Source organism: Hydractinia symbiolongicarpus, chromosome 9 (genome assembly GCF_029227915.1).
Source record: "Hydractinia symbiolongicarpus strain clone_291-10 chromosome 9, HSymV2.1, whole genome shotgun sequence".
In the NCBI taxonomy this organism is placed as follows: domain Eukaryota; kingdom Metazoa; phylum Cnidaria; class Hydrozoa; order Anthoathecata; family Hydractiniidae; genus Hydractinia; species Hydractinia symbiolongicarpus.
Window position 1 is genome coordinate 5,609,947 of NC_079883.1, and position 15,183 is coordinate 5,625,129.

At 34.6% G+C, this 15,183-nt stretch overlaps 1 protein-coding gene across 1 annotated transcript; it reads right to left on the minus strand.

The window, feature by feature from the left end:
* Positions 1-121: 121 nt before the first annotated feature.
* Positions 122-14,626, minus strand: LOC130656208 (uncharacterized). Its single transcript, XM_057459037.1, has 6 exons — positions 12,961-14,626; positions 2,971-3,879; positions 2,722-2,776; positions 2,282-2,391; positions 2,093-2,154; positions 122-1,540 (listed from the first exon to the last, which is right to left on the minus strand). Exons 1-6 carry the CDS (start codon positions 13,043-13,045, stop codon positions 1,352-1,354), a joined length of 1,410 nt encoding a protein of 469 aa, XP_057315020.1. The 5' UTR covers positions 13,046-14,626; the 3' UTR covers positions 122-1,351.
* Between the last annotated feature and the right edge of the window lie 557 nt (positions 14,627-15,183).

Here is a 15,183-nt window from a genome sequence, read left to right on the forward strand (position 1 = left end):
ACAATAGTTGTCAATGACATGCTTAAAGAACCAAATATCTCTAAAAAAAAATGGACCATTTAAAAGCAAAGTGCCACATTGATATGTTAAAATATGACTCAAAATAAAAATATCTGAAAAGAACTTGTTACGTAAAGTAATCAATAAGAAAATCAGTCACATTAAACATGTACCATTGGTTCAGCTATGATAACACTACATTCTTTCGTGGTAGAAAATAAATATATTCAATATATTTAATATATGTTCTTAAATATATACTTATACCTTTTTTAAAATAATTGGTTCATCCTATTGGCTTTTAAAAAGGATTGCATATAACACATATTCAGAATCACAGCCTGACCAAGAACTACAGATACACAGGAAGAAATTCAACACTACTGGACCTTTTCTTTCTTAAACAAATTTTAAATGCGTCTGGTAAGTACATTAAGGAAAGAAATTTTGGAGAAAAAGTTCCCACTAAAGTTGTACTTACTTCCTCTGCTGCCAATTAAGTTTTATTCAAAATTAATTTCTTTTCTTCCTTAATTTAATTTCACAAATTTAACTTTTCATGTATTATACAAAACCCCGCCAATTGGACCAAATATTTGAAAAATACAAAAGCAGATCAAACACCAAAAAAATTGGGTTTACACTTGTCGTTTTAAAAAATATAAGGTATACGTTGAAACCACCTCAAATCAGGCTCACGTCATAAAAATAAGAAAAAATAAAAGTAGAAAATATTTCTAAATCACAAAATAGTATAAAATGATCCTCTGAATTAACAAATAAATAAAGATATTTCTAATTAAATATACAATTTATTACAATTATCAAACAAAAATAATGTAAAACTATTTACACTCTACCCAAGGAAAGCGTGGAAAAAATTGTCACCAAAAGTATCTATTTGATTTGATATTGTACGTACCATAAATACTGCATTTTTAGGACTTTGCATTGCTTTAGTACTTAATCAATGAGAAATCTTATATATAAAATTATTTTGCAGGCATGCTGAATGATTTTTTTCCAAAAATTCAGAACAATTCAAGAATATTTCCAAAACATTTTTACATTCTCAAAGAACGTGGATCAAACAAGAAGACCGACCGATATCAAATTTTATTTTTAACATCGTTTTTTAGGTGTTTATCAGCCAGCCTAAGAAGTTGATTGTTAAAAATTCTGAATTCAAGCACCATTTCAAAACCTTAAAAACCTTGCCTTAAAAATTGCCTTTCCAATCCAAAAAAAAAATCCTGAACAGGTAAAAGAATTCCAGAAACTTTGGCCACCTTGCTTTGTCATTTTCTTCGTAGTTTGTTAAGTCAAGCATTTATGGTACGTAATATCTTGTTTAAACTTCTGTTTTCTTTAGCACACCTGTTGGTTTTATACCCAACACCATTTTACGGTTTTCTAATTCCTTCTGCAGAGCTAATCGATATTCTTCAAACCAAAGCACAACTTGTTTCACCTCTTTCTTGTATAATCTTTTCAACATAGTTTGCCAACAGTCCAACTCCGGGTATCTGAACATTCCCCACTAGAAAATCAAATTTGCAACTCTAGATAACCTACATTCACAAATGTTATCTTTAGAACGTTTTAACTGTTCAACATTGTGTGAACAATATGGAACATGCATTAATTTCAGTGATAATGTACCTTAGGACTGTAGAAAAGGCTTACATAAATGACAAAAAAATTCATGTAATACTATTTTATAATCCCCATGCCAGGGTTAAAAGGGCTAATTACGAACTATATGGATTTTGTCCATAATAAAGATATAAGATGGTTAAATAGATCATTTTAAAGAGACTGTCCAGCTTTGGATCAATGTTTAGATTATGTCAAAAAAACAAACAAGCAAGACAAGTAAATTACATGCTAGGGTTTAACTCTGGAAAATGATCAAAACATTTATTACTCAATTCTTTTTTTTGTTAATAACAATGGACTTCAAACTTTACAACATACAAAATATTAAAAAGGTGTACTTGTAAATATTAAAAAGGTGTACTCAGTAATATAAAAAAGGAGCTTACAAAATGTCCAGTTTCATATAACTATAGTTTAAAGACCAAATTTTTACCTTAAGAAATTTGTCCAGGTCAGGAGATGCTTTTGCATACACTTGTAACCACTCAGGGATTTCTAAAAAAAGGTCGGTAAACATTTCCTGTAGTAAATTACCACTAATATCAAAATCACTAAACATGTAAAGTGAACTATAAAAGTAACGCAATCTTATTAATGTAACTTTAAAATCGAAGATTCCAACCTGCATTCATGTATGGGCTTGGTGGTATGTAAGACGGTGATCCTTGTGTGTAGAGAGATACCGACTCACTTGCTGAGCTGTGCATATCATATGGTTCAAGGTTGTCAAGGCTATAACATTAGTGGAAAAAGAGCTAGTTGTTTTTATTTTTAATTTTAAACAAAACTCATTATTCTGTAAATGCTCATAGCAAGTGCTTAACGGAGGGGATGGATTTTTTTTATGAAGAGTGCTAATTCGAGTAAAGGAGCACTGCATCAGGCATTTGTAGTTACCGCAACAAACCAACAAACAAACCAACAAAGAGGGTAGATATTTTTTAAATTGTCTCTGAAATTTATTTTCAACATCTCTAAGTACATAATGATGAAATAGATGTGGTACTTGTTTTGAACTTCGTATTGGGAGAGTCAGAAGTGAATAAAAAATAGTACAGCTACCTTGTCTTCCTGTAATGAGCAATCAATGCTTCCATTTCACTTAGTTCCATGTACACTGAAACAAAGAGTGCAACATTTTGACAAAAAATACAAGTCGTTATTCTTCTAAAATTTTTTTAGAACGTTAACACTGCTAAAAAAGCAACACAGCACTGCAGTACGAAATCAGAACACGGGGACATCAATTTTTTAAGGATATTATAATTATTTATTACTATAACGAGTGCTTATAACAAAAACTACATTTACCTTTTGGATGCATTTGAGACAAATCTGACATATTATCTTGAAACTCTGCTTGAACAGAAAGGTTTGGTACAGATGCGCTTGTTGGTAACCTTTCGGTATCAATCTCGTAATCTTTGGCAGGGTAAATTTCACTTACTGTGTCTTTTTTAAACTCTTTTTGTACTTTATTGCCTTGTAAGTTATTCATACTTTCAAAATAATACTGTTTACGTTGTTTATATAAGTCTCCAGCATTTAAAGCAGGTGGTCTGGTAACAATATCATGCGTTCTGCTAACAAGTTTATCATTAGATATACTCTTTTTATCTAAATACGAGCCATTTTGTGGTTTATGACCTGGACTTGCCTGCCAGAAATTGTTCATGCTAGCATTGTCATTGATATTTTTATCTTTGAGTAGTTGTCTAAGTAATGGAGTATCAGCACTATTTTGCAACTGATTAGCTGTGGAATTTGCTGACTTCTTTCCTGGATAGGGTGGTGGTTTTCTATAATTATTTAACACAAAATCAAGTCTTCCTTTGTATAATTCTTCAAACGGTTCCTGCTCCATTGTGTTTAACTGTGAGTCATCAAGTTGGCCAAGCATGACTGGATTAATGCTTTCTTGCTCAGCTACTAAGTCTTCATAGTACGCAATGTCTGTTACATCTTCTTCATCAATGTCAATATTTTCATAATCATGCTTATTTCCACTCTGATTCTTTTTTCTGCGCAGAAGCAAAAACGATGGTGGAAACTTTTTGCGAATTGTTTTAGCTGAATTAGAACCTGATGACCTTCCAGACTGTTTGCTTGATATGTAAGATTCTGATATTTCGTTCGCAGGAATTACATCACTTATGTATCTAGCATTTCGACTTTGATAAGATTGGCTTTGTGGATATGCATATATAGGTGCACCGAAATCTGAAAAATATGTAAGGTGCAATTTTTTTAAACAGAGCTGCACTCACCTGGTATCGTAATTTAAGTCGATAAGCATTTAAAGAGTCTTTTTGGTTTAAGATGTGTAAGAGAAATTCTGGAACTGTTGAGCAAAAATCAAAAAATACCATATTAATACAATATAAACTGTTTTGTCTATTTATACCAAGAAATATTACTCAAGGTCAAAAGTATAGACCAATCGTGCGAGGTCGATACTCTGACCAAGGGTAACAGTTTATAATGTATAATGCATTTACAAAAAGAAAAGAAAACATTTGAATATTTATATATAGAATTTTTTTAAACGTTTTTTGAATCAAGGTTTATTCTTCATCAAAAGAAGAGTCTTATCACACAAATTCGACACAGTTTCGATTGTTGCAATGAATGTTGATATTAATAATGCAGTGTATTTAAAATGATCAACATTCATAGCTGTTTTTCTGGCGGAGTGATGCAAGGTTTTTGATTTACTGTAAGTTGATTTTTGAGTCTGTATGCATCTAGCTATGTTACCAATTCTCTGGTGAAGTTGTTTGTTTACATTTTTAGCAACCATTTTGGTTTGCTATGGGTTTTAAAGTTATACCATGCTGTAGTAAAGACTTTTTAGCCAATCAGTGCAGCTGATTTCCTGTATAAACTGGTTGAAAATAGCTATCAGTTAATAATAGGTTACCTTTAAAAACTTAGAAAGATATTTCATATTTTGACAAGAAGCAGAGAACGTTATCAAAACTTTACTTACCATACAGTCAAAAACATTTACGTTATTTTACTAAAAGAACGTTTTCAGAATTACCATTGAAAAATATTTTGCTAAACTTTGTAGCGTTTGCAAAACAAGCACAAGAAGCATACACGCTAAATACTGCTAAAGTAATCAAGAATTGTTCTTTTTATATATACATTGTTCTTAAATAAATTAGTTTTGTTATACAAAATTTTAAACCTTCAGGTTGTTTTAAAATTATACGAATTTTACAGGGAGATTGGAGCCATATGATTTTATGACGTATCAATCAATCAATCAACTCTTTTACAGTTAGTTACAGAATGTTTAGTCTTAGGACACTGATATCCATTAATTTCAGCCTGACTTTTGTCTACAAATTCATTTTTTCTTGTGATGCATTGCATGCATGCTATTTACAAGCTCATGAACTTGTATTAAAAAGCAAATGTCCTACAAGAATGGAAATTTTTTCCTCTCTGAGCACCGACACGGGAATAGTTGTGTGTTGGAATCTCATCTTAATAATTTTTTTTTTCTTTTTACTATCTCGCCTGCAAGGATGTGTTTCCAACTCGTAACTAACTAACCAAATGGTCCATTGCAACGTCACAGATTTAAACTTTGTACCTAAACTCTCTAAGTACTTAGAAGTCATCAAATGACGTTACAGGCCAAAATTGGTTTTTTTTTTTGACAAAATTTGGCACAGTTAACAAAAAAATTATGCTGAACATAATAGTGACATCATAATTTTGATTTTTGTCACCTAAATGTCATTTTAGGCCAAAATTGGTCCGAAAATAAAAACTACTTTATTTTCGACAAAATTTAGCACAGTTAACAAAAAAAGTATGCTGAACATGATGGTGACATCAAAATTTTGATTTTTTGTCACCTAAATGGTTTTTTAGGCCAAAATTGGTCCAAAAATTAAAATTACTTTATTTTCGACAAAATTTAGCAAAGTTAACAAAAATGTCTTTTTGTCAACTAAATTTAAGACCATAAACGTTTCAATCATGTGACTTTCAACCATGAATGATAGATAGGTTGTATTTTTTCTTAGCAGAAATTGTAGAATTGGGTCGCATTTACGATGTTTCATAATTGTGCATTTTTAATAGCAAGATAGTTTAAGCGGTGCCTGCATCTTGTGTATTTTTTAAAAAGATAAGTGTTGAAAAGCTTTATTTAACTAACTGGTAAAGTAAAGGTGTTTCCACCAAAGTTTTCCAAAGTGAATGTAGGCAGAGTTAAGGTCTCCCCAAATCCTGGAAAGTTGTCTGCAAAAAATAAAATTTCCACAAAAATATGTAAGAGAAAAACGAAGACGCTCCACCCTATATAAATAATGACGAGAACGAAATTCTTTTCACTACGCTCATGACACACCAACATAGTGAAATATGTTTCAGAAACACTCCATAAAAACGTAAAATTTCCGATTCCCTGCTTGTTACTTGTCTACGTGCCATAAGTTTACAGGATTCTTTTTATCCAAGTTTTCTGTTTGTGACAGTTCTGGTAATATGGGTTTTTTTAATTAAAGCTATTTCCTTTTTCGAACAATTAAGATTGTATATTATTTTGCTTTATTATGCTTTTTCTCACTAAGTGACTTTCCTATACCCCGTTTTTTGGGGGTTTTTTGGTTTTTTTTTTTTTTTTGGGGGGGGGGGGGAGGTTACTGAATTACTGAATTTCGAAAATTTTAGGTGGAGCTTGTGGTCTTTCTTCTTCCTGTCAGTCAGTTTACTCCAGTCTGAACTAACGAAAATTGAAATTTCGAGGAATTTTCCGCTCAAGAAAATCTCACAAATCAATTTTGAAAAATAAATGCGTAGTGCGTAACAAATATTATTGCCTATCTGAATAGCAAATTATGTCGTGTCTAACTTCAGTCTTGGTCATGAATGGCGTGCAATCGCACGCACACGCCTCCGCACACGCCATGTAAAATTCGGGCATGCTCAGCTCTTTATCACATGCCTCGTTCTACTTCGTACACACGCCAAGCAGATTTGAGCTATTTTAGAGTAATCCCTTACCCAAACTTTACCCAATACATAATTGTTCTTCCTTGTTAAAATGTATCTCTAAAATGTATTTCTATTAAATACCCACCTTCATTAAAATTGCTGACGTGAGATACATTTCAAATGTTTTGCGTCGGCATTGCGTCGACAATATTTTTTTTGTTTTTCAGCTGGCAAAAAGAGGAAACTCAATTGAGAGTCTTCGCAGAACATTTCTTCTCACAAAACCGAGGGCAGGGCTTACTTATTGCCTGCTGTGTCGTGTGGAAGAGAGAACTTCTGGACTTCTTTTTAATACGATATACATTCTTGTCGATCATTATTACGAAATGAAAGGCACCGCAATTTTTCTGCTGCTTGAATAATTTTAGTTAGTGACATGTTTATTTTATGTTTACTTTTTTTTTTTTTTCATGAGTTGAATTAATAAATTTATTTGATCCATCAGTTTCGAATGAAATAAACCACCCGTCGATCAAAGATCAAATAACCTTTTTGTGTGACGTGAAAAAAATAGGTGAGAAAAATGCAGCATAACATGTTTACTTCAATCAAGCAAAAGACGTTCTAATTGAACGTTCAATCGAACGAACAACGTTCTAAGTATCCACGGGGGAGCGTTCATCTTTATTTAAAAATCACAGTAAAATTAGCCACAGTGCTTTGTCTTTCCAGCTCAAATTCATCAGTGGAGCGTGTGTTTAGTACACTAACGATTTTATTGTCGGATCGTCGACTCCGAATGAAACACAACACGATGGGGGAGTCATTGTTAATTGCTGCGAATAACTCCCTGTGGAGTGATGGAGAGAAAGAAGAAATTTTGAACAGCGCAGTCGATTCATACATGCAGAAGAGGAGGTTTGTCAGCATGGAGACACCTGTTCTAGTAACAGGTATGGATCACGATACACGCAACAGCGACAACGAAGAGAGTAACGAGAGTAGTGATAGTTATGAAACAGACAGTGATGTATAAATAATCTTTAAGTTCGTTAAAAATATATACCAAAACTTTGTATATTTATAGAGACAACAGCACGTGGGTTTCGTTTTTAAAGTTGTTTAAATAACACTTGCATCCATTAAATCCATGATAAAATGTCTATTCCGCCTGTAAGTGCATATTTGCAGACTTGCTTCATCCGTGCTCTGTCGGTGTTCACCTCCGCATTAGTTAAGAACCGCATGGCTGAATTTCTTGGTAAGACCTGGTTACCAACGACGAAGGGGCCAGGCAAAAGAGATTTATGTCTACGTAGTTCTTTTAACTAAGTCAGGAGTCGGTGAATTAGCTAGAATGGGGAGGTTGGCTATGAATAGACTTGCTTATGGATTAAAAAGGCCAGGATTATTCAATAATTCTTAGATCTAAAAGTAATCTGTTAACGGAGGTGCTCGGTTCTTCCCGTACCTCACGTAATTTAGGTACACGATAGGGCGTAGGAACGCGATCGCGTACCTCAAAATGAGAAGCCTGCATTTACTACTTGGTTGTTTGGGGTCTGGTTCAAAGTTGGTTATATATTTTTCACATGCTTCATTCAATATGGCAGCTTGTTGTGAACATGGTTTGTAAACATTTTGTTGCTAAAATAAATAAGTCAACAAACCAAAAAGAAGCAAATAAAAAGTAAAAAACAATTCTTCAAAAACTCCGCGCTGCCGCTCACCTGAATGTAATAATTGCACGCCAAAATCATAAGCTAGGCGTGCGATACTGATCGCACGCCTGTATTAGTGTAGGCGTACGTACAACTGCACGTGGGTGCAAATATTCATGACCAAGACTGAACTTCGTAACAAAAATCACAATTTGATAGACAGCTTTTTGTAAACTTTATTCGCAAGTTTGTTTGCGTATATCATACGTCTTGTTTCTCATTGAGACTGAAGGAAAGGCCACTCATCTTAAGATAAGGCCACTCAACAAATCAGAGGTTCTGTTCATATACTCTTAAAGGACGTCACATGCTCAGCCCCTAAAACTAGCGTCGGCATTCGGCACTGCCAAAGTGATTGCCGACGTAAAATGAGAAAATACCGTAGTTGCGTCGGCAAAAAAATTGCCGACGTAATTTTGTTGTGAAATTTTTAAATACGACAATTCATTTTCAACATCAACGAAGAAAAAAATTAACAAAGAATTAATTTTTATTTTGGCGGACTTTTAAGAACATGTGATCATGTATATTTCTATCGTACCTGCTCACATATTATCACCTGGTTTCTACTACCATTTTTTTTGAAAAACAAACTTTTCAACTGATCGCATGTTATTCTTTGTAATATTAAAGCCTTTGTGGTGAATTTTTACATCACAATTTCTCTGGCGTAATATGAAAACTAGCATACATTTTTCTCGAGTTCCTTATCCTAAAAGAAACCAGGTCTCCACCTGGGAATGCACACGGGAATCCACACAGTATTCAGCGGGTGGTTTATTTCATTCGAAACTAAACGGATGGAATAATTTCCTGAATTCACGAAAATAAAATAAAAAAGTAAAATTGAAATTTCGAGGAATTTTCCGCTCAAGAAAATCTCACAAATCAATTTTGAAAAATAAATGCGTAGTGCGTAACAAATATTATTGCCTATCTGAATAGCAAATTATGTCGTGTCTAACTTCAGTCTTGGTCATGAATGGCGTGCAATCGCACGCACACGCCTCCGCACACGCCATGTAAAATTCGGGCATGCTCAGCTCTTTATCACATGCCTCGTTCTACTTCGTACACACGCCAAGCAGATTTGAGCTATTTTAGAGTAATCCCTTACCCAAACTTTACCCAATACATAATTGTTCTTCCGTGTTAAAATGTATCTCTAAAATGTATTTCTATTAAATACCCACCTTCATTAAAATTGCTGACGTGAGATACATTTCAAATGTTTTGCGTCGGCATTGCGTCGACAATATTTTTTTTGTTTTTCAGCTGGCAAAAAGAGGAAACTCAATTGAGAGTCTTCGCAGAACATTTCTTCTCACAAAACCGAGGGCAGGGCTTACTTATTGCCTGCTGTGTCGTGTGGAAGAGAGAACTTCTGGACTTCTTTTTAATACGATATACATTCTTGTCGATCATTATTACGAAATGAAAGGCACCGCAATTTTTCTGCTGCTTGAATAATTTTAGTTAGTGACATGTTTATTTTATGTTTACTTTTTTTTTTTTTTCATGAGTTGAATTAATAAATTTATTTGATCCATCAGTTTCGAATGAAATAAACCACCCGTCGATCAAAGATCAAATAACCTTTTTGTGTGACGTGAAAAAAATAGGTGAGAAAAATGCAGCATAACATGTTTACTTCAATCAAGCAAAAGACGTTCTAATTGAACGTTCAATCGAACGAACAACGTTCTAAGTATCCACGGGGGAGCGTTCATCTTTATTTAAAAATCACAGTAAAATTAGCCACAGTGCTTTGTCTTTCCAGCTCAAATTCATCAGTGGAGCGTGTGTTTAGTACACTAACGATTTTATTGTCGGATCGTCGACTCCGAATGAAACACAACACGATGGGGGAGTCATTGTTAATTGCTGCGAATAACTCCCTGTGGAGTGATGGAGAGAAAGAAGAAATTTTGAACAGCGCAGTCGATTCATACATGCAGAAGAGGAGGTTTGTCAGCATGGAGACACCTGTTCTAGTAACAGGTATGGATCACGATACACGCAACAGCGACAACGAAGAGAGTAACGAGAGTAGTGATAGTTATGAAACAGACAGTGATGTATAAATAATCTTTAAGTTCGTTAAAAATATATACCAAAACTTTGTATATTTATAGAGACAACAGCACGTGGGTTTCGTTTTTAAAGTTGTTTAAATAACACTTGCATCCATTAAATCCATGATAAAATGTCTATTCCGCCTGTAAGTGCATATTTGCAGACTTGCTTCATCCGTGCTCTGTCGGTGTTCACCTCCGCATTAGTTAAGAACCGCATGGCTGAATTTCTTGGTAAGACCTGGTTACCAACGACGAAGGGGCCAGGCAAAAGAGATTTATGTCTACGTAGTTCTTTTAACTAAGTCAGGAGTCGGTGAATTAGCTAGAATGGGGAGGTTGGCTATGAATAGACTTGCTTATGGATTAAAAAGGCCAGGATTATTCAATAATTCTTAGATCTAAAAGTAATCTGTTAACGGAGGTGCTCGGTTCTTCCCGTACCTCACGTAATTTAGGTACACGATAGGGCGTAGGAACGCGATCGCGTACCTCAAAATGAGAAGCCTGCATTTACTACTTGGTTGTTTGGGGTCTGGTTCAAAGTTGGTTATATATTTTTCACATGCTTCATTCAATATGGCAGCTTGTTGTGAACATGGTTTGTAAACATTTTGTTGCTAAAATAAATAAGTCAACAAACCAAAAAGAAGCAAATAAAAAGTAAAAAACAATTCTTCAAAAACTCCGCGCTGCCGCTCACCTGAATGTAATAATTGCACGCCAAAATCATAAGCTAGGCGTGCGATACTGATCGCACGCCTGTATTAGTGTAGGCGTACGTACAACTGCACGTGGGTGCAAATATTCATGACCAAGACTGAACTTCGTAACAAAAATCACAATTTGATAGACAGCTTTTTGTAAACTTTATTCGCAAGTTTGTTTGCGTATATCATACGTCTTGTTTCTCATTGAGACTGAAGGAAAGGCCACTCATCTTAAGATAAGGCCACTCAACAAATCAGAGGTTCTGTTCATATACTCTTAAAGGACGTCACATGCTCAGCCCCTAAAACTAGCGTCGGCATTCGGCACTGCCAAAGTGATTGCCGACGTAAAATGAGAAAATACCGTAGTTGCGTCGGCAAAAAAATTGCCGACGTAATTTTGTTGTGAAATTTTTAAATACAACAATTCATTTTCAACATCAACGAAGAAAAAAATTAACAAAGAATTAATTTTTATTTTGGCGGACTTTTAAGAACATGTGATCATGTATATTTCTATCGTACCTGCTCACATATTATCACCTGGTTTCTACTACCATTTTTTTTGAAAAACAAACTTTTCAACTGATCGCATGTTATTCTTTGTAATATTAAAGCCTTTGTGGTGAATTTTTACATCACAATTTCTCTGGCGTAATATGAAAACTAGCATACATTTTTCTCGAGTTCCTTATCCTAAAAGAAACCAGGTCTCCACCTGGGAATGCACACGGGAATCCACACAGTATTCAGCGGGTGGTTTATTTCATTCGAAACTAAACGGATGGAATAATTTCCTGAATTCACGAAAATAAAATAAAAAAGTAAACATGGTGAAAAAGAAAACAGTTCTTTCGTGGAATTTTCCTGAGTTAGGGCTTGAATCGGAAAATGACTCTAATGAAATTGCTAAAGTGCTTTGCAAAGTTTGTAGATGTCATTATCAAAACAACAAAAATAGTGAAAATTTAAAGGAACTGTGGCAAGCAGAATCAAATAATGTTAATTGTGATATTGTTTGAGCTTCCCCCACTCATTGCGACTGAAGAATAATTACACTCGATTTTCAGTAAGTTAGGTCATTATCACTAAAATTATTCACGTTACAGAAATACCGTGGTGCCATTTGATTCGTAATAACAATAATCAAAAAAATTGTATAACGTATTAAAAAGAAGTCCGGTAGTTCTCTCTCCCACACGACACAGCAGGCAATGAGTCAGCCCTGCCCTCGGTTTTGTGAGGAGAGATGTTCTGCGAAGACTCTATAAATTGAGTCTCCTGTACAGTTTTGCTTCATGGTGAACTGTGCCGGTGACAAGCATTTTCGAAACATGTCACAGGCGACTTTTGCGATATACAACTTATTGAATGCCCTGACCTTCAGTTCGTAAATAGCACGTGCACAATGTACTTTCTAATGAGTTCGTCTCGAAACATATAGAAAGCCAGTTGGCAGTGAACTATTAACTTAACGAAGTACAGCATCGGGAAAGTAGGTCATGGGACTTGTAGTCCGTTTCCATTTGTCATTGTCTTAGGAAATCAATACATCGAATTTATGTGAGGTCTAGCCCCAATACAAGGTGAATGACGAAAGTTTTTGCCAGCTGAAAAATTTTACTACAAAAAAAAATGGCGACGCAATGCCGACGCAAATCAGTTGAAATGTATCTCATGTCGGCAGTTTTATTGCCGACGTAAAAAAATTCTAATTTTAAGGGCTGCATGCTACAGTTTACATGGCAAATAAAGCATATGAGAAAATCACAAAATTGAATATACAAAGATCTAAGATATTTTAGATGGAAGACCAAAAAAATTAGTATATATGTGTACCTGTTGCCACACCATCTTTTTTAACAAATCGAGCTTGAATATCCCTATTTGCTGACTTTAAATTTGTTTCTTTCTTCTTAAACATTGTTAGAGTGAATATGAATTAATACTGCCGATGCTGAATATTAACTGCCACAATTACATGTTTATGTAATCTGTTAAAAATACGAATTTGCATACAAAATAATCATACAATAACAACATATGTGAAGATTAAAATGCATCTCTGCAGGCCATTTCTTAAGATTTAAGGTAGACGTGGAAAGAATTGCATGCCTCAATAACTTTTTAATTAGGCAAAAGTAAGAATGAAATTCCTTCATACAGCACAGGGCAATTTTTTGGCGTAGGGAACGAAAAATAGCAAGTTCTGTTAAAGCTCATGGCTGGGAATTTAGACCCATGTACAAACAAAATGACCCATGTGGAACAAATAATGTTTAGTGTAAATTACCCACAAGTAAAACAAAATCAATTAAAATAGGGTTTTGCAAAAGTAAAAAGGCTTTAAGACAGGGTATATATACATATCCCTCAATATTTGTGAAGGCTAACTATGTATATAAAACATGCACATCCATCAAATTAAAAAATCTAGAGTAAACAACTAGAGTATTTAATGCTCATTTTGAGCTACACAGGCCCAATTAGGGTGTTCGCTCCCAGACAACTCCCTGCAATGTCTAACAACCCACCATCACCAACAGCCCACCATAACAGTGTACCATCTCTCCAATTTCCCTTACATGGCTTGGGTTACATTCTCTTGAAAAATGAATTGCTGCCAACAGAAATCAAACCCTCTCCTGCACAAAGTATGAGAGTTATAACCACTAAGCTACAGTGCCATAAATTACCATTTAAATTAACCAACCATCACACAACAGTCTAAAATCAGACTGTAATGTTTAAGCTTGTGCAAAAAAGCCACAAAACAAAGCCTTAAAGCCACAAAGATGTGAAGCCACAAGGCAGGGAAGTAAAGTCACAAGACATGGGAAGCCATAGAGATGTTAAAAGAGTAGTTAAAAAGAGAACTTTTTGTCCCACTGAAAAAGTCTTCTCGGAAAAGTTTTTCTAAAGGGTTTTCAAAATATATACTTGTATTAGTATCCTGTTTTGCTGGATGATGGGTAATACATGGAGAGACAAGAGAAAGTATTGTAAATTTGCATACGTTGCTGTTAAAACATAGAAAGAACGATTAGCTAGCATTAACAGTTTGCATTGAAAATATAGCTATTAGCTAGTTACTAGCTCTCTATATAAGTATGCTCTTGTTTTATACTTTATAATAACACTTTTGGGTACAATGTGTTTTAAATAAAATATACTGCTAATATACTGCCACTTTAGAAGATCCCCCGCTTTGTCCATACACTAAACAAAACAAATCAACAACAACAAAAAAAAAAAAAAACAGAAACACACTACTTCCCGCCGCCATTTACCGTTTATGCAGCTAATGAATTGTAAGGACCAGAATCATTACTTAGCGTAACGCAACGAATCACAACCCTTCTCCCCATGGCCGTTTACTCGACAAAACATGAAAGCAAGCTCTACCCATTAGAAGCAACGGGTTAACAAATTTTATTTTGTATAATCGCTGTTAATGTCATCAAAGCTCCTAAAACAAACTATATTCTTCATTTTTCCTCTCTGCTTTTAGTGAATTTTTCCACACGGGCTTATCGACTAGTCTTATGTAGTAATTAATATGCCTGAGTACATGTGTTTGTAAGGGGGAAAGGTGATACTCATTTTTTTTTTCGTTAAAGAATAAGCGATCAACTATATGTGAAATGGCAAACGTTATTCACCCTATTCTGACATAACATCACAACTTCCATATCAGTAGATCGACGTGTTTTTATTTAAGATGGCATAGCCTTTGTAAAACTAAACACCTTCGAAACAGATGTCAATATCTGACGTCACCTTCTACGCGGGTAACTAGGAACTATCTCGTACCAAAATGAGAACAATTTCCTGAAGCTGGGTCAATCCGCCCGTTTCGGGACAGACGGGTTATTGACATCATCAAAAATACCTCTACAACCGTTCGTTATCTTCATATCTGTGTTTCAAGCTCTATGATAAAAGCAACTGTTGAACAAATATCTTGCGTGTTGATGGTTTATTCTGATGTCACCACAAAATACAAGTGACGCTCCTTTTGTACTGTCTTTAGCCTAAGCAGCTTATTCCGCGGGCGTATCG

Excerpts from the sequence above, each read along its gene's own strand:
- LOC130656208 (XM_057459037.1), bottom strand. The coding sequence starts at position 13,045 with ATGTTTAAGAAGAAAGAAACAAATTTAAAGTCAGCAAATAGGGATATT. Across the intron at positions 3,880-12,960 it reads AAAAGATGGTGTGGCAACAG|ATTTCGGTGCACCTATATAT; the intron begins GTACACATATAT and ends CATATTTTTCAG. Across the intron at positions 1,541-2,092 it reads ACCTGGACAAATTTCTTAAG|TGGGGAATGTTCAGATACCC; the intron begins GTAAAAATTTGG and ends TTGATTTTCTAG.